At 42.3% G+C, this 27,033-nt stretch overlaps 1 protein-coding gene across 1 annotated transcript in view; it reads right to left on the bottom strand.

The window, feature by feature from the left end:
* ADAMTS9 (ADAM metallopeptidase with thrombospondin type 1 motif 9) overlaps nucleotides 1–27,033 on the bottom strand; it is a 256,075-nt gene that overhangs the window by 185,812 nt on the left and 43,230 nt on the right. The window contains exon 3 of the mRNA XM_073569764.1: nucleotides 22,834–22,996. Within this exon, the coding sequence (XP_073425865.1) occupies nucleotides 22,834–22,996 (163 nt within the window). The remainder of the gene's footprint in view (nucleotides 1–22,833; nucleotides 22,997–27,033) is intronic.

Genomic DNA, 27,033 nt, shown 5'->3' with positions numbered 1-27,033 from the left:
CCAAGCATCTGTGCTAATAGACGGCAACCGTCAAGCATCTGTGCCAATAAAATGGTAACCACCAAGTATCTGTGCTAATCAACAGGAGCTACTAAGCATTTGTGCTAACAGTCTGTAGCCATGAGGTCCCTGTGTTAAGAAAATGGCTTTGTGCTACAGTCTGTAAGTGCCAAACCTCTGTACTATATACAATGTGTGCAGAATTATTAGGGAAATGAGTATTTTGATCACATCATCCTTTTTATACATGTTGTCCTACTCCAAGCTCTATAGGCTTGAAAGCCAACTGCCAATTATGTAAATCAGGTGATCTGCATCTCTGTAATGAGGAGGGGTGTGGTCTAATGACATGAAAACCCTATATAAGGTGTGCTTAATTATTAGGCAACTTTCTTTCCTTTGGCAAAATGGGTCAGAAGAGAGATTTGACGGACTCTGAAAAGTCAAAAATTGTGAGATGTCTTGCAGAGGGATGCAGCAGTCTTGAAATTGCCAAACTTTTGAAGCGTGATCACCGAACAATAAAGTGTTTCATGGCAAATAGCCAACAGGGTCGCAAGAAGCGTGTTGATAAAAAAAGGCGCAAAATAACTGCCCATGAATTGAGGAAAATCAAGCGTGAAGCTGCCAAGATGCCATTTGACACCAGTTTTGCCATATTTCAGAGCTGCAACGTTACTGGAGTATCAAAAAGCACAAGGTGTGCCATACTCAGGGACATGGCCAAGGTAAGGAAGGCTGAAAAATGACCACCTTTCAACAAGAAACATAAGAAAAAACGTCAAGACTGGGCCAAGAAATATCTTAAGACTGATTTTTGTAAGGTTTTATGGACTGATAAAATGAGAGTGACTCTTGATGGGCCCGAGGCTGGATCAGTAAAGGGCAGAGAGCTCCACTCCGACTCAGACGCTAGCAAGGTGGAGGTGGGGTACTGGTATGGGCTGGTATCATCAAAGATGAACTTGTGGGACCTTTTCGGGTTGAGGACGGAGTGAAGCTCAACTCCCAGACCAACTGCCAGTTTTGGGAAGACACCTTCTTCAAGCAGTGGTGCAGGAAGAAGTCGGTATCGTTCAAGAAAAACATGATTTTCATGCAGGACAATGCTCCATCACATGCATCCAAATACTCCACAGTGTGGCTGGCCAGTAAAGGTCTAAAAGAAAGAAAAATAATGACATGGCCCCCTTGTTCACCTGATCGGAACCCCATAGAGAACCTGTGGTCCCTCATAAAATGTGAGATCGACAGGGAGTGAAAACAGTACACCTCTCGGAACAGTGTCTGGGAGGCTGTGGTGGCTGCGGCACGCAAGGTTGATCATAAACAGATCAAGCAACTGACAGAATCTATGGATGGATGGCTTTTGAGTGTCATCGTAAAGAAAGGTGGCTATATTGGTCACTGATTTTTTTTGTTTTGTTTTTGAATGTCAGAAATGTTTACTTCTACATTTTGAGTTGCTCTATTGGTTTACCTGGTGAAAACAAACAAGTGAGATGGGTATATATTTGGTTTTTATTAAGTTGCCTAATAATTCTGCACTGTAATAGTTAACTGAAAAAACAGATATCCTCCTAAGATAGCCAAATCTAAAAAAACCCACTCCAACTTCCAAAAATATTAAGCTTTGATATCTATGAGTCTTTTGGGTTGATTGAGAACATAATTGTTATTCTATAATAAAAAGAATCCTCTCAAATACAACTTGCCTAATAATTATGCACATGGTGTACAGTAACTGACACGCAATGTGTCTCTATTTCTAACCACACAGCTTTGTGAACTCGCAGTAACATTTGTTGTAAAAAAAAAAGTGTTGAAAATGCTTTCCTTCGTCATCCTCCAGTAGGGTACCCTGATGGGGCCAAAGGCCACACACACCCAAAAAACAACCACGCTAAAAGGAAAACAAGTGTCCACATTATGTAATAACCGTAATCTGCGCATGTGACTGGACCAAGCAGCAAAGTTAAAAGTTAATTATTGCACAACAAAATCAAATGTAGTCCCAAGTCACATGAAAATGTGAGATGAAAAGCCTCAAGGCACCAATGCGAAATCAACGTAGAGTGCGAGCTGCGGAGTGTTAGTTCGTTACTCTAGTAACTTCTTTTAGGCGTGCAGTAAGCAGGGAAAAAAAAAACTGAAAAAAGGACAGAAAACACATCACCATTCATGAAAATCTTAGAACTTTTCGCAAGATTAGCAAAATAAAATTTTCAATTTTCAATAAGGATTAATAAATTAAACTGTAACAAAGTATTAAATATAAGTGTGACTCAAGGTCTGAAGTGCATCAGATACATTGATACACAAGCTGCAAGAAACCCATCAGGTGCGGACTGTCCCTACAAACTACCAGAGGATCACTTGGAGCGCCGAGGCTGTGATACAGTAACGGGCCATAAAGATCAATAAAGGCCTAGCAGGAGAAAACAATTGTCACTTGGCAGAGCTGTTTTTTTTTTGTTTTCTGGGGGAAGGCAATCTGCCCAGCCATCCCTGCTGGAGTGTGTGTGGCAAGAAGTCTTCTACCTGAGGTCCTTGATATACTTGCCAACTCTCCTGGAATATCCAGGTGGTTTCGTTAAAAAAAAAAAGGAAGACCTTTGTTGTGACTGCGGGAAGAGTTGGCAAATCTCCTAGATGTTGCAAAAACCTCACTAAACCTACCAAAATGCCGCTGTCACGGACATATCGAGACAGGGTGGGCTCAGACGATCGCAGAAGGATATGGTAGATAGGATGGCTTCACAGTCATATTAGGAGTTTTGGCTTTCTTTGCTCTGGAGCTGCAAGGGTTAATCTGCTTAGTTGGACTCCTAGAGTTCTCGGTCTTGAGTTATATCAGCTGTTCTTATACCTGCTGGAAGTAAAGGACTCAGAACACTCTTCCTTGCTTCTGACCTTGCAGTGATAGTTCATTCTGCCTGGTTTGGTGTTTGAGGAGTAGTTTGAGTCTGGAGCAGGTGTTTGGAGACTTGTTCCGGAAATTGCTGAGTGGAGTTGGTTAGAGTACTTATCCCTATCTTCTGCTATTTGGCTTCTCCTACCTATCCCTACCTATGTTTTGTGAGTGTATTTGTAGGATTGTAGTTTTCTTTTATCCTTTGTCTGTCTGGTTATTGTAATCCTATACTCTTCGGACTCACACCTCCCTGGGTGGGGGAGGGAACAGATAAGGGCTGAGATAGGAGCATAGCAAGGTATGTGACCCCCTTGTCTCCATCTTCAGGGGTAATCCGGGGTACAAGGATTGACTTGGGCACCCCTTAAGCCCCTGTCACACACAGCGATCTCGCTAGCGAGATTGCTGCTGAGTCACAAGTTTTGTGACGCAACAGCGATCTCACCAGCAAGATCGCTGTGTGTGACAGCTATCAGCGACCGGCCCCCCTGCCGGGTATCACTGATCATTCATGAAAGGTCAGGACTTTTTTGGGTCAGCTGGCCAGCATGCAATCGCTGCGTGTGGCAGGCGGGAGAGCAACGACCAGCAATCAGCTAGCTGGTAACCAAGGTAAACATCGGGTTTCTAAGCGGCGCACGGTGCTTAGAAACCCAATGTGTACCTTAGTTACCAGCGCGCTGATGCAGGGAGCTGGTAACCAAGGTACACATCAGGTTTCTAAGTGCCGCACGCCGCTTAGAAACCCGATGTGTACCTTGGTTACCAGCTCCCTGCATCAGCGCGCTGGTAACTAACGTACACAGCGACGTGCCTGCTCGGCGTCGCTGGTGCTGATGGCTGGTGAAGCTGTCTGTTTGGCAGCTCACCAGCGATCATGTAGCAACATACCGGCGATCCTGACAAGGTAATATCGTTGTCGGGATCGCTGGTGCGTCGCTATGTGTAACGGGGTCCTTAGGGATCAGGTTAGTGCTCACAGTCCCTAGTCACTGCGTGTCAGCGGCACTTCCATTAGTTTTATTTTGAATGGAGGACTCGTGTCAAAATGGACATTCGGGGGCAAAGAATTGGTGGAGAGTGGCTATTGGCAGCAGACTTTGCATTACAGCAAATGTTCTTCCAGAGGTGCACCCCAATTGGTTGAGTTTGTTTGGCTGTGACTGTAGTATTTATACAGGCAAAGAGAAAAGTGATGCCAGGTATTGGTGGCACTGCTATGCACCTGTCTCGACTCCAAGGTGGGGCCATTGCCCTTTTCTGTGCTCCACATTAAGTTCACAAGTTGCTCAGCAAACCTCACTAACATCATAACCCAAGCCCTTTTAAGGCCCCGTCACACACAGCGATCTCTCTAGCGACATCACTGTGTGTGACGGGGATCAGCGACCGCCCCCCCCCCCCCCCCCGCCGGGTATCGCTGATCGTGCAGCATCGTCCTGGGCCATTTTTTCATCGTTGCTGTCATGATCTCAGTGCGGGTTTGATTCGCACATGTGGGGTTAATATCTTGAACCAGTGCTGATGACTGGCATTTCTGGGGTTAAAGGTTGTGATGCCAGTGCAGGCTTACCTGCACACCTGGGGCTTATGATTGTGGCCTCTCCCTGGTTCTGGGATAGCTTCTTATAGCCTCAGGACACTCCCATCCCCGTCAGTTATACTTTCGCCCTTGGCATTGAGTGGTGACCCCTGAGTGTGTTTGTGCTGTGTTCTTGTTTATCTGATACTCTGTGTATGACTCAGTCTGTTCTCTGGATATTGCTTGTTGGATTCTGCTTGGTACCTTCTATGTCTGTTTGGCTTTGACCACTGCCTGGCCCCGACTCTCCGTTCTGTCTCATCCCTGGTACTTTACTGTTATCTCTGTGTATGACCTGGTTTGTCGGACTTTGAGAATTCCTGTATTAGTGTTCTGCCTATCTCTGACAGCAGGACGCTAAGCCCCGCCCCCTTGCGGTCACATGACCGTAGGTCCTTCACTGCTCACTGACTTTAGCTTCTCCAGGTCCTGTTTGCCTGAACTATCCGGCCGTGTCTGACCCCGGGCCCCTCTGCAGTGTGGGTGAGTCCTTGCTCAGCAGTGACTGCACGCCAACCCTAACAGGACCGTGACAGTTGCTCTCCCGCTGGCCAGCACGCATTGCTGCGTGTGGCAGTGGGAGCCAAAGATCAGCGAGACTCCCAGCGCTCTAAGCAGGTGCTGGGAGCTGGTATCTAAGGTAAATATCGGGTTACTAAGCGGCGCGCGTCACTTAGTAACCTGATATTTACCTTAGATACCAGCGTCCTCGCTGGTACTGATCACTGGTGAAGCTGCCTGTTTGGCAGCTCACCAGCGATCATGTAGCGATGCACCAGCGATCCTGACAAGGTCGTATTGTTGTCGGGATCCCTGGTGCATCTTTATGTGTGACGGGACTTTTAAGGTTGACTTAGACATACATGTGTGTCTGAGTAAACAGTAAGTTGTGTGTCCAGTAACTTTTTGCTTAGGAGTCTGCCACCATCCAGTTCTCTTACCTGCAATAATCTCTGTAAATTCATGTGATTTATACAACCTGCGTCTACCTCTTGGCTCTGACCTGCTCTTTAACCCTTCTGCTGCAAGCACAATAAACTTATCTGGATTTATTCACAATATGTTGCAATCCATTCTGTATACTCCTGTGATTCTTACAACCTATATCTACATTCTAGCTCAGACCTGCTGTTTACCTGTTCATCTGCTGTAAGCATAATAAACTGTAATCTGGACACCAGGCTCTGTGCCTTCTAGTGTGTCATGCTGTGCTTGTGTGCCTGCCATTTAGCATATCCCGCTGTCCTGGTCTTCAGTGATCCACATGCCATCAGGCAAACCTCACCTGCTGTGTGTTCATCCTGACCTACGAATTGGCGACTCCACCTCACCAGATAAACTCTAATAAACACTACTTAACTCAAGACCACAAAGGATCATACATGTAAAAATCCAACTTGCCCTGTCCATGATGATAGTTGAACAGTCCATATATATGGATTGAAAGATTCACTAACAAAAAAAAAAATCAGAACAGTGGATTCTCCAAATTTCCGCCGATTATCTTGTGTGGCCAAGTGATACAGATCCTAATGTCTGTCCCCTTCCCCCACAACTTCTTAGGGAAATCCAGTTTAATCCACTAAACATGATAAAAATAGATCATAAAAGACAAAAATCACAAGAGAATAAACCTCACAGTTAAAAACATTTATTACAGGAATGAAGTGAGAGGCGAAGTCTTATGAGGAGCCTCCGAGGAGAGAAGACGTCTGAAGCCGAGAGCTGATTCTGTCTTTCAATGTGCAATTAACACGATGATCTGTCACAACCGTCTCCGATCTAATGAGCAGCATATGGGGAACGTGTACGTAATATAGAGATATTGTAATGATGTAGTAGATGCTTTTTTATTATTATCTACTAAAAAGTACTTGTCGTGTGGATGAAAGTGTAACATAGAAACCAAATCCTATACAGCACATGATACCGGCGCTGTTCTTCCACTTTTTGATCCCCGCTAGTTCCAAGCACTTTTTTGCTTTCTCTGGAGAACAGGGGGCCTGTAAAATGCTGGCTGATAATCCATTGTATCAATTTATCTACAGTATATACGGCATATACATATATATGTACTTTCGCATACTTTAGGACTAGAATGGAAAACAGTGGGAAAGCGGGGTTCAGCGGAATCTGTTACCCTCAGGTACGAAGAGGCGCCAGTCAGTCGGGGCATTGTGGTCCGATCTCAGTCCAATTTATACGGCTGTCTGACTGCGCTATAATACTGGGGAGCAGAATCAGGTTTGCAATGACATGCCCCGGCTTACTAAAATCTGTCCTGCTTGTCTGTAAATAAAGATGGATCAGTCTTGACAACAGGCATTGGACAGCAGGTTCCTTCCTAGGGGGACGTCATAACTTTATAGCACTTTTCAATACAGCCCCCCCCCACACACACACACACACACGTTTTGGTAATGAAAGTATGGTGCAATTTGACAGTGTGCACAATGGCAATCTAGTAAGTAAAAGTTTGTTGAAAGGTCAGTGGCTATTATAACACACACCTTGGCTGCTGCAGAACTTTATAATACACCTCAGTTTCTGCAGAACTTTATAATACACCTCAGCTGCTGCAGAACTTTATAATACACCTCAGTTGCTGCAGAACTTTATAATACACTTCAGCTGCTGCAGAACACCATAATACATCTCAGCAGCTGCAGAACCTCATAATACACCTCAGCTGCTGCTGATCATAATACACCTCAGCTGCTGCTGAACATCACATTACACACTACAGCTGCTGTAGAACCTCATTCTACACCTCAGCTGCTGCAGACCATCATAATATACCTCAGCTGCTGTAGAACCTCATAATACACCTCAGCTGTGGCAGAACACATTACACACTGCAGCTTCTGCAGAACATCATTATACACCTCATCTGCCACAGATCATCATACACTTCAACTGCTGAAGACTTTCTTTATAAAATAAATGAAGGAACATCACATCCATCAATCTTGCACAGTAATCTCACCATATCTAATATATAAAGCTGAATGTGTATGTATGTATGTATGTATGTATGTATGTATGTGTGTATGTCCGGGATTGGCATCTGCACCGTCGCAGCTACAGCCACAAAATTTTGCACAGTCACACGTCTGGACCCTGAGAGCATCATAGGCTATGTTGTGAGGCAAAATTTTCACCCCGCGCGTTCCAATTCACCAAACAATTTGGCCTATTATTCTTATCATTTCTATGGTGTTATCGTCCTTCTGTAAAGCTGGAAATAACACAATTTATTACCGTGCCAACACAGACCACCCTCTGACACAGACTGCAGGGGGAGCCCAGTATAACACAGGATAGGATTAGATACACGGCTCAGCAGTCAGTATTACACAGGATAGGATTAGATACACAGCTCAGCAGTCAGTATCACACAGGAGAGGATTAGATACACGACTCAGCAGTCAGTATCACACAGGATAGGATTAGATACACGACTCAGCAGTCAGTATCACACAGGATAGGAATAGGTACACGGCTCCTCAGTCAGTATCACACAGGATAGGATTACATACACAGCTCAGCAGTCAGTATCACACAGGATAGGAATAGATACACGGCTCAGCAGACAGTATCACACAGGATAGGATTGGATACATGGCTCAGCACACAGTATCACACAGAATAGTATTAGATACACGGCTCAGCAGACAGTATCACACAGGAAAGGATTAGGTACACAGCTCAGCAGAAAGTATCACACAGGAGAGGATTAGGTACACAGCTCAGCAGACATTATCACACAAGGTAGGGTTAGATACACAGCTCAGAAGCAGGATGTGCCAAAGGAGAGGACATTTTCATTCCAAGAATTCCACTCATTCCATCTGATTTGTTTTTTGATTTTAAACTCCTCCAGTTTCCAGTTCAACTGCTATTTGCAATGTCCATTAACAATTCTCAGGGACAGTCCTTGAAAGTAGTAGGGATCGATTTGCAATCTCCATGCTTTTCTCATGGTCAACTTTACGTGGTCTGTTCAAGAGTTGGAACTGCCAAAAATCTGTTCATCTGTGCACCAAAAGGAAAAACCAAAATGTTGTTTATCAAAAAGCTCTTGAATGAGTTGAAAATAAAATACTATCAATACTTGGGTAATCGTTTAGTTAATTTGTGTTGCAAATCTGTAGTGTTGAATATATGATGTGAAATGTTTTTATGGGCAATATAATCATTATAATTTGTTATAACTAACCCCAGTTGGTTACTATGCCCGGGCAACGCCGAGCTCTTCAGCTAGCTCTTTATAAAAAAAGTTCTGCAGCAGCCGAAGTCGGCATGGCAATTATACAGTATTATAAATTAAATTATATATTATATCAGAAGTTAACAGTGAGTTTTGGGAGCCGTATAAGAATTCTCAGAGTTCGCTTCCTTCTCTAAAAATTTTGGATATTCTTATAAATTTATGGCAAAGGGGACATTATTAAATATAGAGTGATACCTTTCTATTTCTAGCCTTCATATCAAGAATGATAATCACATCCTGTATCTCATTGGAACATTTATCTCTCGGCCATTATCATTGAGATGCAGATAACACTTGGATAAGAAAAACAAATACTATATATATACATACATATATATATATATACATACATACATGCACACACACACATCTATATATATATATATATAAACAATAAATTATAGCAGCATATAAATAAGTCAGAGACGCCTGCTGCTCTGCCTAACAGCTTCTCAATCTGGAGTTTCCCTGTTTACTTCCACGCATTGTTTTAGGACCTTATGATAGACAACACAGTCACCCGGGATAGAAATAGCCGAATAGTGGAATTACTATGCTAAATATAACCAAGATTATAGGTTAGGGGTGCAGCAGCAAATAATGACATGATAAAAACACATTATTACACAATGATACCTTTTAGTTTTTAGCCTGATTTTCCATGAGCCAAGTTAGAATGAAACCTTCTTTATATCAGAAAATTCTCGACTACTTTTAATATGTGGAAATTGTAAACAAGCTGCTATTGATGGATCTATTATTTTTTATGTATTGGTATACTTAGCTATTGAAATTAGACAGTAGGTACTATTAGTACAATATTAAATGGGATGTCTAATCTTCCTACTTCAGGAGTGAACAGCTGATGACAGTTCAGGCAGTGGCATGGTCGTGCTGCTGCTCTGAATTGTGTACTCTCCCATGTTGCTAGCAGAGGTAACGTTGCCTCTGCAAGATTGGAGAAGTGTACAGATATTGAAGCTGGCCGGATCCAGCCAGCTGTATAGAAAACTGCTTGCAAGGGCTCGCTCCTCGCCTAGGAAATTGACCACCTTTGACAGACTGTAACGGTGGCCGGTAATGTAGGCAAAGAGCAGTAAACTATAAGTTAATTATTGCTCTGTTCTTGGGAACAGAAAGGATTTTTAATAAGATGTAAATTGCAAAGCTGCTTGTTTTTACTAGCACTTTGCAATTTTACACCTTTAATAAGTTGAGACAATCCCGTTAAAACCTCAGTAGTACCGGCAGTTTGAGTTATTAACGCATGTATGAATGTTTCCATTCACTGACAGCATGTGGGCGAGGAAATGACACCAATTGTATGTTAAGAAGCTGTTATTAAATGATTTTTTTTAACATAAAACCAGAATCTTCTCTAAAGTACATCAGTGTTATGATTGAGTCACCGTAGGAGGCAAAAACAGAAATGCTAGCTAGTCCTGAAAACCAGAGAAGTTGGCAACTATCAGATTGCAGACCCCTGAACCTATCAACACAACTAGCAGTAGCCGTGGGGGGTTCCTACGATGACCTAGACCCCTCGATCACAGCCGGAGAGATACATAGGCCTAAAGAAGGAAAGGGGAAATCTAACTGCCCCAGAGCAGACCCCAAAGCAATAGGCAGCCCCCCACATATAATGACGGTGAAGCAAGATGAAAACACTTACACAGACAGAAAGACAGGCTGGGCAAAGACGGGGCCCAAAAACTACCTAGATAGGAACGGATAGGAAGGCTGCTGTCTGTAATCTGCCAAAACCCTATCAGAGACAAAAGCCAACAAGCTGATATAAAAATGGCCCTGAAGCAACTAAGCTTCAAAAACTAAATCAGCACTCAGGTACTTTCAGAAGACAGAGCTCTAGGAACACTGCACACTCCAGCTGGGAGTGGCAGAATCCAAAAAGCAAGAAAAACAAAAACAAAACTTAGATGCAAAAAGGCAAAACAGAAAACTTAGCTTTAGGAGAGCAGGAATCAGACTGGTGTCCAAGAGTCCACAGAGAAATCACCCGCAGGGCAGAAAGGGCGTAGGCTGCCTTAAATCCAGTCAGTGACTCCACTCAGCCAATCGTCTTCATTAGTCCCAGGTGCCTGATAATCAGGCTCACTACCTTCCTTCACTAGAATAGGGAGTTCACCAGGCCTCAGTGACGGAGGGGAAAATGAACTCACAACACATCAGACTGTAGAAATCATTTTGTATTTGATTCATCCTTCTTATAGGGAGATCCTGTAATTTAGCCTTATTCTATAGTATTGGCCAAAACATATTACTAGGGTCACCCATTTGTAATTGGGGAGTCACCACCAGAGGAGTTTGAAAGAGGCTTACTCCTTTCTTCCTGCGGAGAACTTATGCATGCTTGACCGAATGTACATGTATGTGGAGGAGTTGGGTGACACAGCTTTGGCCACATGGGCTTGGGTAACAGCTATCTAACTTGTACGGACAGCTTAGAAGGGTTGTCCACTACCGTGATATTGATTGTCTTTCCTGAGGATAGGTCATGAATATACCGTATATATCAGATTGGGGAAGTCTTGCACTCGGCACCCCCATCAATAAGTGGTTACCAAGGTCAAGAGGGAACAGATGTTGTTAACAGTTTGTGAAGCGGAAAAGCCCAGCTCAGTACACTGTTTAGTATCCACCATCCAGTAGTTGTGCTCCATATTAGTGGACAACCCCTCATACTTGTCATGACTCCTGAATTCCCAAAAAAGCCAGCACATCTCCCTACTGCAACAGCCTGAAACCTTCCAAAAATCTGTGATTCCAATAAGTTTCTTGTACCTGGAGTTTTGGCAAGACGTGAAGGTGGGGGAGAGAACAGGTTTAGAGGGTTGTTACAGCTAAAAGGGGAATGGCTACTGGAAAAAAATGACTGCAAAGCCACAAAGTTCACCCTGTTCCCAACACAGCCAACAAAAGTTGACAAGTAGGTGTAAAAATTTTCAAACAGGGCTCCTCTCTAAAATGTGACATCTATAGTATGGGTGACAATGGAATCCATGGGCATTTTGAATCACCGGGGCATGGCTGTGAGCTACCTCTTGAACCCATAAAGTCAAGGCCCTAAGGACACACTTCTAGTAGATATTTTTCATGTATACGCAAGCGGTAGGCAGAAAGTCACCCAGAAATTGTACGAATTAAAGGGGTTTTCAACTTTCAGGAAAGTGGACCCCAAATGCTCTAAAATACAAAAAAATAACAATAACAACAGAAACTTAACCCTCCTGGGTACAAAGCTGGCTCCCCGCCACTGCTTGGGTCTTCATGTTTTGGCCACATCGCTTCTCTTCTGCAGCCAATCACTAGGCTCAGCGGTCTGGCTGAGGTAGATGGAGATTGCATGATCTATTGAGTTTAGTGACTGGCTACAGCGGTGATGTGAGCTGTCAATGTGACTATCGCTGCAGCCAAAATACTTAGATCCGAGCACTGTTGGGGAGCCAGTGCAGGACCCAGGGTGGATGTGTTTGCTTTGTTTGTTATTTGAGATATTTTATTGTGTTTGTGATCCACTATCCTAAAAGTGGAAAACACCATTAAACCCCATTTTAGGAACCGCTTGACACCACTGCACTCCTAACCATCTGAGAAGAAAAGTCTAAAGTTAAGCAAAAAGATTGACAGCACTCTGGTCCAGCGGCCATGTTGATAGTTCATGGCCACCAGACCAGAGTACTATGAGCCTCCTACTACAACATCTCCAGTGTTTCTTCTTTTTAAGTAATCATTATCAATGTCAAAAATGCAAAGATGTGAAAGTGGCCTACTAGTCATACCAGGTCCAAAGAAGGCCACCAAGTAAGAAGAGGTTTGCAGGGTTCTGATCTGGCAAGCGACAAACATGGAATACCAGTGTCGTTGATGGACCAGGAGCCTAAAGATCATTTCTTAACACTAATAAAGTCTTGCTCATTTCATATTACTGTATCTGTTGAGACAACATCCATTTAAATGGGGTCTGAATTAACTGAGACTAAACCCCACCAGTCCTCCATGTAAGATGTCTACCTACACAAGTAATCTATATATATTTTTTTACATTGGCATCCTTCAAATTGCTACCTATAGGATTCGATATTCTAAGATTAAACTGGAAGCCCTTGGGTCCCATCACTCCAGCTGCTGACAGCTCCGTCAGCACGGCAAAGTAATGATTTTTACGGCACACTTATCGACTTGATTGTCATGTCATGAAACAATGGTATGGAAATGAACGCAAAGATTCAACACGTCAAGAGCTGATTTTTTTTAAATCCACATTTATATTCAGTGTCGCTGTAAAATCTGGAGTTTTACCGGAGGAACAGATCTTGGGATGTATTATGTGACTATACGAATGTTTCATTGTGAAATTATTTTCGTAATAGATACGCAGGCGCCGCCCCCGCCTGTCCCTCCGCAGTGTGATACTTATCTCTTTTTAGAGTCTTATAGTAAAGCTTTGCTCTATTGCTTTGGAACAAATGGTAATAAATTTATTAGGCTTTACTGTCATTGTCTTGGCTGCATTATGTTTAGTACATTGTTATTGGAGTCTACAGCAAAGGTTTCCCACTTATCGTAAAAGAAGGAATAATCCTGCAACATGAAAGAGGGAAAGTTGCTTGGTGGCTACAATCTGGGCTGCCAAAAAAAGCATGGGCAGAGTATTCTGGAAATTTAAGTTCTTCCCCCCAGGAAGGTGATTCAGGATTGCCCCCAGACAGGCCAGGATCAAGGTTTGAGCTTCAGAGTCCCAGTGGGCCGCTCTTCGCTTTCGATATTAACTCCTCGCCTTTCAAAAGCTTTTTCATTTTTCATTTGATAAAGTTCTATTTTTTGCACTACAAGTTCTGTTTCTATGACATCATTTTGGGGTCCATACGACTTTCTGATCTCTTTTTGTGCTGCAAAGTGAACAAAAACAGCAATTCTGCTATGTCCCAAAAAATTTTTTGTCTAGGCATCTACCCATAAGAATGTGGATATTTTATTAGTTTGGATAGTTATGCATTCTACGATACCAAACATGTTTTTTTTTTAACCTTTTTAGGCTTATTTATGTTTATAGAAGAAGGAGTGATAGGAACTTTTACATCTTCTTTAGGCCGGGGTCACACTTGCGAGTGCAATGCGAGAAACTCGTGCGAGTCTCTCGTCTCAATACCCGACGCTGCCTCTGGCACTCGGGACCGTAGTGTGTGGCTGCATGTCTTTCTATGCAGCTGAACGCTCCGGTCTGAACCGCCGGCGGCAGTGCCGGGTATTGAGGCGAGAGATTTGCGAGTGCAATTCTAGAAACTCTCACGAGTGTGACCCCGGCCTTAGAACGGTTATTATTTGAGAGGTCCGCCTAGGGGACTTGAACCTCCGACTGACAGTGGCATCTTAGAGGTTAAACATTGCTGCGATCACATCTACCTCCATAACTCAGCTGGTATCTGTTTTTTGGAACGGGGATTAGCATTTGAATCCTCTCCATGCGTGCAGGGCGGATGTCGCAAGTCGAAACCTGGTCACCGCCTCTAAACCAACCACTGTTGGACATGGGTTTGCTAAACATGCTATTTTGTGACCCAGTTTGTATGAAAGTCCCAAGTAAAAATTGGCAGATTGGCAAATACGCAAGTGTTCTATCAAATCATAAAGACCAGGGTATCGGACAGGAGGAGGAAGTTTAATGCTATGAGTACATTCCTGGGGACATCCTAAAATTGGGACGATTACCAAACCACTAGACTCATGTATAAATTAACTCCCTACACTATCTTGGACCGCCAGTGATCCAGGCATTATTTCTCTGAGTCAGTATTATCCCATTCACTTCCGTACATGAGCACAGATGCTGCAATACATAAAACCAGAAAATCCATGGGTACAGACCCCATTCACAACTCAAAGGGTAAAGCCTGTGTAAATCACAGCCAAAAGTGGGCTTTCCTTCTTAATTTTGGGTGTTTCATGGTGGTTGGGTTGGAATTTGCTCCATTTCTCTGTCTCAATTTTGACACCATAAAGAGGGTAAGTCTCTTCTGGGGTATATGTCCTAATATAAGTCTTGGGACTTGCATTAAGGCTACTTTCACACTAGCGTCTTTTTGCGCTGCGCCTCGTGCGCATGCGCATTGCTCCCCTATCTTTAACATGGCGGGCGCATGGTATAGCGCTTGTACGTGTTCATGTGCGTTTTCGTGCGCTGCGTTATTTTCCAGGTGTGCGCCCATTCGCGCCAGACGCAACATGTTGCATTTTTCTGTGCACCCAACTGCTGCCAAAAAAACGCATGCGCAAAAAATTTTACAGTCTATGGGATCGCACGCGTGCGCTAGGCCATGCGCACGCATGCGTTTAAAATCGCATGTGTTTTTAGAGTTAACATGGCGTCAAAGTGGTTAAATCGAATGCGCAAAAAAACAGCAAACGCATGCAAAACGCTAGTGTGAAAGTAGCCTTAGACATCACTCAGACATGTAGTCACCCAACACTACAATGAATATAAGTATATATATGTATGTATGCGTAGATATGTATATACCCACACATACACACACATACACACACACAGTGAATTTATTCACATAAAGAAACTTTTTGTAAAACTCCTGAGAACAGTGAGCCGGAGTTCATACAATCACATGTGCTTCCCTGTTCTGCCTCATTACCTGTAATGCAGGTAAGGGCTCGGGGGATGGTAATCTTACTCCATTCATGCTTTTGTATAAAACCACAATAAAGATCTTCAAAGATCTGTGGTCCTTGTTTCATTAACTCCTCCGGAGCATTCCAGCACTCAATGTCAGGCTAAAGCCATAAAGCAGATGGACGGTCATGGGCCTTAAAAATTATACAGTCACAACCTATAAGTGGTATTTATCTTCTATTTATGTTCTTCAGTTTTGGCTGTATGTTTTTCAGCTATGTTCTCCACCTAGCCAATGAAATGCATACCCCCTATACTTTACATTGCAGCTCTGTAAGGAGAACTAAGAAAGGCTCAGAATTAATTAATACTGCACTAAAATCTACAATCTCTCCAGTTATCTTTTTCTTTGCCACTTAATCTGACAGGAGCATAATGTAGGGGCAGAGACCCCCAATTCCTGGGATATATCTCTTACTGGGCTGCTGGCTGTAGTTTTATCATCAGGAGATCATCACTAGAGGACTAGTAAACCAGCTGCCATGTAGTCCTCCATATTCATGAGCTCTGTATAACCCCACCCCCACCACTGGTTGACAGGTTTCTGCCTATGCACAGTGTACACAGATAGCTACCAATCAGTGATGTGGGCGGGTTATACAGAGCTCAGCAGTCAGAGAACTGATAGATAAAACAGGGATTTTAGCAAAGCTGCAGCAAGCAGCGCAATAAGTGACACATTGCTGGAACCAGGATCTCTGAACCTACATCATGTGACAAATACCCTATAAAGTTAGTAAAGACAAAAAAAAAAAATCACATTCTCACCTATTTTGAGAGACAGAGGAAAACAAAAAAAAAATTGCATTAAAAGGAAATATGACCCTGATCAACCCAATGCAGTCCTAAGTTATTACATGAGCTTTCTCATAATCAGCAGCTTTCAGTAACTAAATGGGTAACTAATTTTAGACCTACATGAGCAGATGTGTCTGTGGCTGTCGTGATCGTGATGACGGCGTGCCTCTTAAAAAGGAGACACTTAAAAGGGTTGTCCGGTCTTAAGCTACAAGTCTGCATCACATAGAGTGACTGCAGACTTGGAGCTTTAGGCTGGACACCACCTTTATGGAGGAGTATGACAGGAACCTTAAGAAGGAAATGGACTCGACTGATAACTGTGGAGAAAAATGTAAAAAACATGGAAGCCTAAAAGTGACTATAGACTTTAAGAGGCTGTCCACATCCATACGATAAGTCATCAATATATTGGTGGAAATTCAAAACCAGGCACCCCCGAAAGTCAGCAACTATCAACAAGAGAAAATAAAACAGTGTATGGAGGAGAACACCATTGATCTAAACACAGTTTAGTCGTTAGCTCAACTGTCCAGCACGGCGGCGATCCTGGTGTGATGAGACCAGTAGAACTTGCCGGTTGGCCCTCATTTTTCAGCTCCGACATTTTGATCTTGTAACGTTTACATGATATTACAAAAAGAGTCAGACTTGGGGCATTTTCTATGGCCATATACGGTATATATATTAAAAAAAAACAAAAAAAAAACACACAGCTACACTTGTCATGCATCCATGGTTTAGGCGAAAACACAAGAAAAGGTGTATTAAGATATGCCATCAATGTGAGATTGCAGGGGTTTGACCCAAGCACATCTTTATAGTCTAGTGTTATATGGAGGAATGAAATTATAGCACTAATTTGCGGCAATGACATGAGTGAGTCATGCCAATTTTAAAGATAGAAGTCAAGGTGGTCTACAAAGATGGAGACCATCAGTTAATTCTTGCATGGACTTAGCATTAGAAATGGGTCACAATACCTCCAATATAAGATTTTCTCTCTCTTCAATGACTCGTCCTCTCAAAATTTAACTTGTGTAGCTTCCAAGGTGCATACAAAAAGGGCAGATGTATCACAGAGGCCTCAAAAAAGAGGTGTTATGACTGTATACATATGCTCACACAGGAGAGACAAACACTAGAACCCAACAGATCCCTGTTCAGACTAGGAAAGTTCTCAATCTGAACCTGATTGGTCCCTGCCTGACAGCAGAGGTTGGCACCCTAAGTATACACAATGGAGCCTGTTGTGAATTCACTTTCTGACCTCCCTCTGGTTATTACTGAAGGTAGTGGAGTTGGTCAGATTGACAGAGGGGTTGCAAGTTCTCTTTCTGGGCTCCTTCTGGTGGTTACTGGAGGTAATGGAGCTGATCTGATTTCTGATTGCCACCTGATAATGAGGATGACGATTGGAGATCTGGGGTTTCAGATTGGGATTTAAGACAGCCGACTCCCTCTATCCCTGCTGGTGATTTTCTTCTGCCTCCTGAGGTCTGATGTTTCCAGCTCAGTCCCTGCATGTTCAGCAAAATGTTCATTTGCTATTCTGTTTGCATTTGATCTGGCTTTGTCTATCTCAGTTTTGTGTGGGTCAGCCAGCTCCGGCTGGGGCTGTGCTGAATCACCATCCATATGTTACTGCTTGTGCCAGTGTGCTTTTGTCCCTTATTAGATTGTCCTCTTTTTGCTCTGCTTCCAGAATATACCAGAGTGCTGATATAGTGGGTGAAGTCGTGCGACTTCAGTGTTTTTTGCATCAGACGTATTGGACTTTTTGCAGGGTTTTTTGCATGATTGCAGACAGCGTCTTTCCTTTCCTGTCCTGTCTAGTCAGTGTGGGCCCCATCATTTGCTCAGTCTATTTTCCTGCCTGCGTTTGTGTTTTCACCTTGTCTCACTGACAATATATGTTTGGGGGCTATCTATTCCTTTGGGGTCTGCTCTGGGGCAGTTTAGATTTCCCCTTTCTTGCTTTAGGCTTAGTTAGCTCTCCAGCTGTGCCGAGGCGTCTAGGATCATCGTAAGTACGCTCCACGGCTACTGCTAGTTGTGTGGATAGGATCAGGGGTCTGCAATCCGCTTAGTTACCAACCTCTCTGGTTTTCTGTGGCTTAGCTTGGGCTTGCTCTCCTCCTCGGTGACCCATTCATAACAGGAGCCCCCACTCAATGTTGACTTATCCTGAATGTCCTTTATCTCTCTATAAACAATGTCCAGCACTAGAACAATAATAAATATAAAGTGTAACACAATAATCTGAAGAAGAGGCACAGGCCTATGAATGTGTTCACACAGATACACAGGAAAGACTGAAGAAAATAAGAACCACACAACAAACAGAATACATGGAAAACTTCCCAGACTCCATACATAAAACAAAGGAAAGGGTGTACTAGGGAGGAAGACACACAAACAAACCGTAGGAAAAGCAACAGAGATTAACCAGGTAAGATAATCCCTTGCTGAGGAGATGGATAACCAAACACCATCTGTCTTAAAAAAAATATAGCCAGCAAAGATGCAGGTGCAAAGTGAGTATATATAGCCCCTCCCAAGATGTTGTTGGACAGAACTAAGTAGGGAAGTGAAAGACACCTGAATAGAATCAAATCAAACAAAGGAAATAAAAGACAAAAGAACCATCAGCAGTTGGACAGAGACCAAACAGGCTGTGGCTCAGCAGAAAGGGAAACCGACCACGCAGCAAGAGGCTACATGAAGGAGTCCCGAAACTGAGGCATAAACAGCATGTGAAGAGTTATCTCAAATAAAGGATCATAGTGAAGGGATTGGTTAAGTAAAAAAACAAAAACCTACCATAAACCTAACCGCTGTTTAATAGGGTTAGTTTTATGGTAGTGCTAAACACTCCTGGGAGATACCATTTTTTAACTGTATCTCCTTTTTATTGAGAGTTCAGAACATTGGACATTAATTAGAATTTTGCATTTGAGATTCTGTTATTCTTGTAAAATTTCGATAAAAATTAGAGTAAAAAGAAATGGTATCTCCCAGGAGTGTTTAACACTGCCATAACTCTAACCCTATTGGACAGATGTTAGGGTTATGGTAGTGCTAAACACTCCTGAGAGCTACCATTTTTTAACTGTAATTTTTATCGAAATTTTACAAGAATAATACAAACTGAAATACAAAATTCTGATTAACCTCCAATGTTCTGAACTCTCAATAAAAAGGAAATACAATTTTGATGGTTCCTTCACATTTATGTATACCATAACCCTAACAGACCACCCTAACCCTAAGCCCATGTCAATTCCAAGCTTGGTCTAACATGGTAATTTTTTTTTTGTTATATTAAGATCTCCTTCAAAAAATACACACTAATTTTGGCCAAAAAAAGTTAGAAAATGATCAAACAAATCTACAAGTGCATGAAATGAGATTGGTCCACGTCTCTGGAATCTATGGTCTTAGTCATGGACCGCGTTTTGTGGAATTGTTAATATGAGCAAATAAAACTTCAGGAATTTTTATCTGTGTAGCTGGATCCACCCCTACTTTGCAGAGAGGAGTGCGGTGGATCCCAGGTGCTGCTGCCGACAAAGGTATTAAGTATAAAAAAAAACAATACAAATTATTGCAACTAGTTTCGAAGTAGAACCTACTCCTTCCTCAGGAATTAGTTATAGATAAGGATCTACTCTGAAAAGCGTTGCAATAACTTGGAAGTTTTTTGGACTTACCGCCTGGATTAACCATTTTTAGCGGCAGTGTCCGGAATCCACTGCACTCCACTCTCTGGTTATGTCCTCTCTCCATGTGGTGTGAGTACAGCGACTGGAGCACAAGACACAATTGGACTATACATGGCTCGCTACATAGTTGTGTCGCGCACAACCTGACCTGGTGAGTGACTAACCCTCATCATTTGCCATGGTGTTACACAGGGCGCACCTCTTGTTTTTCTAATCTTTCCATATTTTGAATACTTGTCTTCCCGCCTGCGCTCCGGAGGACTGCGGATCATTGTGGTGAGCTGGGTACTCCTCCTTTTTACGACATTATTTTACTACCCCATGCGTTGCGCTATAGGACAAAATCCATATATACCATCCGCAAGGACAAAAGATGTCAAAAACTAAATAAACTTTCAAATGAGTCAAAAAGTTTCAGTTTGATCATTTTGGATGCGGGCATTGGATAAATCATCCTCCACCACCATGACTATTGCTACCCTAACTCCGACACATCAAAGGGAATTTGCTTACTGTTCGCCATGTATTATTTCGATTACGCGACAGTAGATCAAGGTCTCTTTTTACTTCGCAAGTGGTTCAAGGGCCGAGAACGGTTCCCTCATAATTGCTATCCAAATAGTAATGGCACTTAAAACCTCAATGGTCTTTTAAGAAAAAAAAAAAAGGGAAACAACTAAATGACCTTTCAAATAAGGAAAAAGCATCCAAGTTGCTTAAAGAAAAACATGTTTTCCAGATATGTATAAGGGCTCGGAGGAGATGCCGTCATCGGCTTTTCTTCACTTATTTCCTTAGGCTGTCTATAAAGTTGTTTCCCTTCTGCTATACAGGATATGATTTTTGTGGGCAGAAAATCCAATGGCTTTACCATATGACGGCGAGGTTATGGTGTCAGCGGTGTAATGTTGTGTACTATACAATAAAAGTACTCATCTGCTCACCCTGGAGTAGGCAATGCGCCACTTTCCTGCCAATGTTTAAATAACGCATGAAATTTTGGCATTGGGGTTATAAATCAAGGGACAGATTTTGGCTATTTTCCCTTTTCTGTTTGGCATTGAAGAGGAAGTGTCAACCAATATGCCAATTATTCTTCCACGAGTAATGCTGCATGCGCTTTCGGTTGAAAGATGTCAACATTTTATTTATTTACTTATTTTTTTACTTTTTTCGAATCTTATGATGTTTATGGCTACGTTTTTAACGTGCAGTACTGCTTCTTACCACAGCCACTTTTCATAAGCATCATTGCAACGGCGCCCCCTCATTTTGAATCCAGTTTGGGTTAAAAAAAACAAATCAAAACAATGATCTTGAAATGTAGGCATTGAGATGAGCGAATCGATTCGTAACAAGTATGAATTTATCTGTATTCTTGGCTTCAATTTCTTTTTAAAAAAAAAAAAAATTATGCTCACCGGTCCTAAGTCCACCCCTCACTACAGCTTCTCGCCTGGTACTCACTCACCTCGGGTTTGTCTTTGGATCCAGTGATAGCCGTTGGGCCCTACATGACCACATGAGGCATAGTCAGCCCCAGAAGCTCCGATCCAGACCTAACAATACCAAAGTGAGCAAAGAATCGGGCGGGACGTTGTGGTGTATGGACCTGCGAGGTGAGACATGTGAGTATAATCCTTCATGGCCGTCTCACACTTTGAGTTCAATCTGATCTGCCAGGAGGAGATGAGCAGTTAGATATATAGGTTTGTGGGGGAAAAAAAACTCAGTGTCACTTACTTAGGGGCTTAGAAGTCAAGTGGGTGGTTCTACACAGGGAGGCTGTCAATCATGCGCAAGACTGCCCACTGGACTCCTCCTACGCTTACCATGAGCAGTAAGTCCAATGTATAAATTACAAGCTATAGTGATTTTTTCCCACAAAACTATATGTCAATCTTCTCAGCTCTTCCTGCTCTTTATCATGCTTCCAACAGGTGTTGCTTACACGTCATTGTACAGGTTCTCTTAAAATAATTGGCTATTCCATGTAATGCATGGACAGACTTGGTTCTCTAGAAAAATGCTCTTTAAAGATTCTCTTCGACTATTCCTTCGATCCATCTAATTGGCGTAGATGCCAAATGAGTGATCTCAGTATTTAAAATACATAAACATGTATTTTTTTACCTGGTGTACATGCCGCTGTTCTCCTGAATCCGACATGGTTTTTCTTTTGTTCCTGCGCCTCTCTGTTCCTGAGATATGACCCCCTTCTTCCTCGTGTGTCAAGTGGGTGTGGTCCTCAAGATGACGCCCAGAAGGAACAGATGAGGCCGGCCGACGCCCACTTTTCTAAAAAGACGAGATTTATAGATAAGGAAGAAGGGGTCATATCTCAGGAACGGAGAGGCGCTGGAATGAAAGAAAAATAACGCCGGATTCAGGAGAACAGCGGCATTTACACCGGTTAAAAAAAACAAACATATTTATGATAGATCCTATGTAAAATGGTATTTGAAAATGAGATTTCTAAGACAAAAGTGGGCTGCAAAATGATAAAGAAATCCAATAAAGTATCTAAATTATACAATTAAAGAATGTTTAAGATCAAATAACAAAGAAAATAGTCAGTATAGTGATACATTATTACAACATAATAGGGGATCCCTGCTCAGCACCCCCTTTTCTCCTGGACGTCTTTTTGCCTTTTCTCATGCATTGATGGATCCATGCAAAATTGGGCCTTGTATCAATGTCAGTCCATAACGGCTGCTGTCAAGCCTCCCCAACACAAGGCCCCCAGATTTACTATCCAATTGGTCACACATAAAAAACTGGTCAATAATTCATGAGCGGTTAACTGTGCCAGAAGGAAGACGTATATTCCGTTACCTGGTGTGTCACATGTCTTTTTTTCCCTTGATACGTTTCGCTGAGGTGTGATGTGTCTGTACACTACATGTGGTTTGTTTTCTTCTTCGTCGAACTCTCCCCCATCCGCTGAGAGTAAAGGTTCCACAAAATAGTCCCCGTCCTGAGACTTGAAGGTGCCGAGCTGTGAAAAGTAAAACAGAGGGCTTTAATGGAAGGGGTTAACATAAATTGCTAGGGAAATTAATCATTTAAAAGGGAGTAAAAAGGTCCTGCCATTTACAAATTAACAAAAAAAAAAAAACTTTCCGAAATGCATAAAGAAATAAAATATTTAATACTCATGTTCTCGTCCCCCACCAATCCAGTTCTGATGCTTCCAGTGACCGTATCAGATATGAGACCATATGTCACCGTTGGGGCCGGTGATTGGCTGCAGCTGTCACATGTCCATCCGGACAGAGCAGGAAGTACTTCCACTAGTTCAGTATTTCCTGCTCAAACATGTGATCACTGCAGCCAATCACTGGCTGTAACAGCAGCTTGTAAGTCACATGTCTATCAAGAAGAAGGAAGAAGCAGAGACCAGCAGGGGACCTGGGGAGCATTGACATTAAAGGGATTGGGATCGGATAGGTATTACGTTACTTATTTTATTACTACTATACACAATCTGGAGAAGATTTTTTTTAAATTGATCGGACAACCCCTTTAGTAATACAAAAATGCAACAAATACGGATTTTTGTGCAGCATTTTTCATACTTCTTTTAGATTATTGTAAAAGGAAACAGCGTTTCCCATTGGACTTGTTCTTTAAAGTGGTTCATCCTAGGACTTGATGACATTTCATCTCATTCATCTTATAACTAGACGCGGCACCGGACAGACGGGGACTATTTTGATTATCGTTGCGCCTGGTGTTGCCGCTGAGACCCATACACTCGATTAGGACTGAACTGCAGCTGCAACCAAATGTACGGCCTCCTGCCTAGGAAATAATGAAGGAGTCGCAAAGCTTTGAATGATATAATTCTCATGTATTGATGATTTAAATACTCACATGCAATTTTTGATAACAGTTTATTTAATCCCTACTTCTGCCAAATCAAGTGGTAACCCCATGGTTGGCTGCCAACATTTCTGGGAGGGTTTAGGTCTGCCACTAACCCTGCCCCTGGTCTTTGTGAGAACCCACCGGCTCCTCCTGGGAATGGCCTAGAATCACTATGTTACTCCATTTTGGGGCGGTTTTAACAGAAACCATTCCCATTTTGGCCCCAATGCTCCAGGAAATCAGGACCAGGTATCAATTAGTCCATAAGAATGTATCCATAGGCTAAATTAATTAGTCTAAATAAGGAAAAAATGCTAATAGTCACATCAAATGTGAAGGCCACATGATCAACACCTTGTCTAGTCCTAATGAGTGGATGCATTTTGCAGGACCAATCTAGGTGCTATGCCAAATTTGTGAAAAGGCAGAGCTCTACGGCACTAGTATAAGATAGATATATGACTGAGACTAGGAAAGCAAGATGCATAATGCTTTTATTTTCAAAACTGAACCACTCCTGTCCATGTCCATAGACTGAAATATAGCTGAACGGATGCCTGGTGCCCGTTGCATATAGGTCAGGTCACAAATAGTCTTGCAATAGGTATGAATGGATGGTTTCAACCAGATGCCTCACTTAAAGCTCTTCGGTCCCAATGAAAACTCTGAAACATGACCATCTACCATGTGCCAGATGTAATTTTGAAGTCTTTGCATCCGGCATAGGGTCCTTTGGGTCCTCACATGCACCATTGACTGGGTGCATTTGGTAGCTTCTCCCGTGACTCCAACCTAAAGCAAAATTCCTTATTCGAACTGAAGTCTGTTCTACTGGTGATGATCTCAAGTAATATATCATGTCACAGTTTGGGAGCACTTGTTAATATTTTAGGATAATCGCCTAATAGTCATCTACAACATGCAAACGAGTACCAACCATTTGCACGACCATAGATGATGAGTTTGTAAACCAGAATGCATCATGATGGATTTGCCGTTCAGCCCCAAATCATATTTTTCCCAAACTTTCAGCATTTTTATGCTGACTGATCAGGAATGTCTTCAGCGATGGAACCAATAACCAACAAATCAGTCATTACGACAGGTAGTCTAGCCAAGTAACTGGAAGCAGATGTACGTCAATGGTGCAAGAAGCCCTTGATCATTCCAAAGAGTAAACATATTGACCCATAATGACGGTAAATGCAATTCTGAGTTTGTGAACCACAACTATTCTATATATCCCCAATTTACAGATCATGGTTGAATCGTATGAGATGTTACTTCGATAGAGATTGATGAATTTTATAGTTGTTTGAACTTCTACTGAAACCTCACGCCAAAGCCAATGAAGATATACAATCTATAAAGTAGCTCACATAGCCATTGTGTCACACCTGTGCCAGGTTTGGGCTCTGCTCCCTTCATCCCGGTCAGCCAAACTTTCTTGTGTTCTACATGAAGCTTTGAAAGTAGCCCGGCATGCTCCAATGTGATCATCTATCTAGGCCTATATGAGATTCACATACACCTATGTCTTGGTATTAAGACTTTTAGTTTGTCTCTGCTTCGTGTCTGCCTGTGGTTTCCAGGACCTCTGGTACCTCTCGGTGGTCTTCTGAGAGAATCGGATCACATTATGATGACACTCGGATCAAACTCTAATCAGAATTTGATCAAAGTGTCATTAGCATGATCAACCATATTTTCTTGAATGAGAGAATCTATCGTTGTGTGAGAGAACCCTTAAGGTCTCATTCTGGGATGGTCAAGCGAGGGAAGTGTCTGACTTTTCATCAGTATTCTCTTCCCAAAAGCTCACTTTCAACTTGACCATTTGATCTAGTGCACCTAGGAAAGAGCAAGGCAACAAAGTACCGAAGAGTGGTGGCCACAGCAGGGGCAGTCAATGTGATTGCACCATGGGCGCATGCGCAGCATTAAAGTGGCACTGGCTATGATGTCAGGAACGCTAGACCCATCAGTCAAATACCATGCTGCCCCAATTGTACAATGTCAAATTTAAGGCCAATCGTTCCTGGGTCCCTCTACTGGGCACCGCAGACAGCCAGTGTGCCATCTTTTAGACCTTTGATGAAATAGATGGATTTCACGATTGTTAAAATAAACAAACAACCATTATAAAAATGTGTTTTAGAATTTAACCAAAACAGAATTTTGGACCCAAAAAAGCGACAAGGTTTTGAAAGGGCAAAGCGTGGGTGTGAATTTATCGGGTAATCCAATTGGCATCAATAAGGGTGTGGATGTATCTACCGGGGTCTGAACATTTAAAAGTATCATTGGCATAGTAGACACAATACTCAGTAAAGAAGATAACGTACCGTTATACTCTGGACAATAAAGAAGAGTTTGAAGTCAGAGTTCCTTTAATGTGACAAAGCTCAGATAGAAAATAACCTTCATAGTTTGTTTTTTTTTTTCACTATAAGGGTTTTTGGCAGCTGTTTGAGCATTTCTGAAAAGCTTTCAAGTTGCCGAGAAAGTAGTATGTGTATTGTGAAGCGGAGATGCTTGAGCGGAGAGCAGAAAAGAATGACACTCCGCAAATTGTTAGAAATTTCCATAAAAAGAAAATCCACTTGAATTAAAATGTACATAGAACTATTTCCAGCCTGCATAACAGCTTCTTTTGGTAGTTGATATATATAAAAAAAAGAAACAATATGGCCAACTTCTCTCTTAGGTCTTCGAGAACGTTAAAACAAGTGGACAGTTTTAGCTCTGGGGTATTCAGGTTTTTTTGTGGGGGGGGGGGGGGGGGGGTTGCCACGTAGTTCCAGAGAGATGGGACTTTTCATTTAGTGGTAATTTCTCTGGTGTTTACAAGGGGGCATAGCTCACAGAATTCGGGCACCCTTGGTATTGGTGGAGGGTACAGCATCAATTAAATATTGATTTTGCAACAAAATGTCTGTGTCTGCTTGTAGCTCCACCTTCTTCTTCATACAACGTTATGAGCACCAACTGTCATCTGTTATTTCAGTAATGTCAAAAATCTGTCTTCTCCGAATGCAAATTTTACTCGGAAATTGAAAATTTTGAGGGAAAAAAATGAATTTTTCTAATAAGTAATGTTGCAAAGTTTTGTATCCTCATGTGCACTCTTAATTTATGGTAATAAAAGTTACTGTACATCGAAGA

This window comes from Dendrobates tinctorius, unplaced genomic scaffold (genome assembly GCF_039654945.1).
Source record: "Dendrobates tinctorius isolate UK_male_01 unplaced genomic scaffold, ASM3965494v1 ptg000027l, whole genome shotgun sequence".
NCBI lineage: Eukaryota > Metazoa > Chordata > Amphibia > Anura > Dendrobatidae > Dendrobates > Dendrobates tinctorius.
This window is presented reverse-complemented; position numbering and strand designations above follow the sequence as displayed.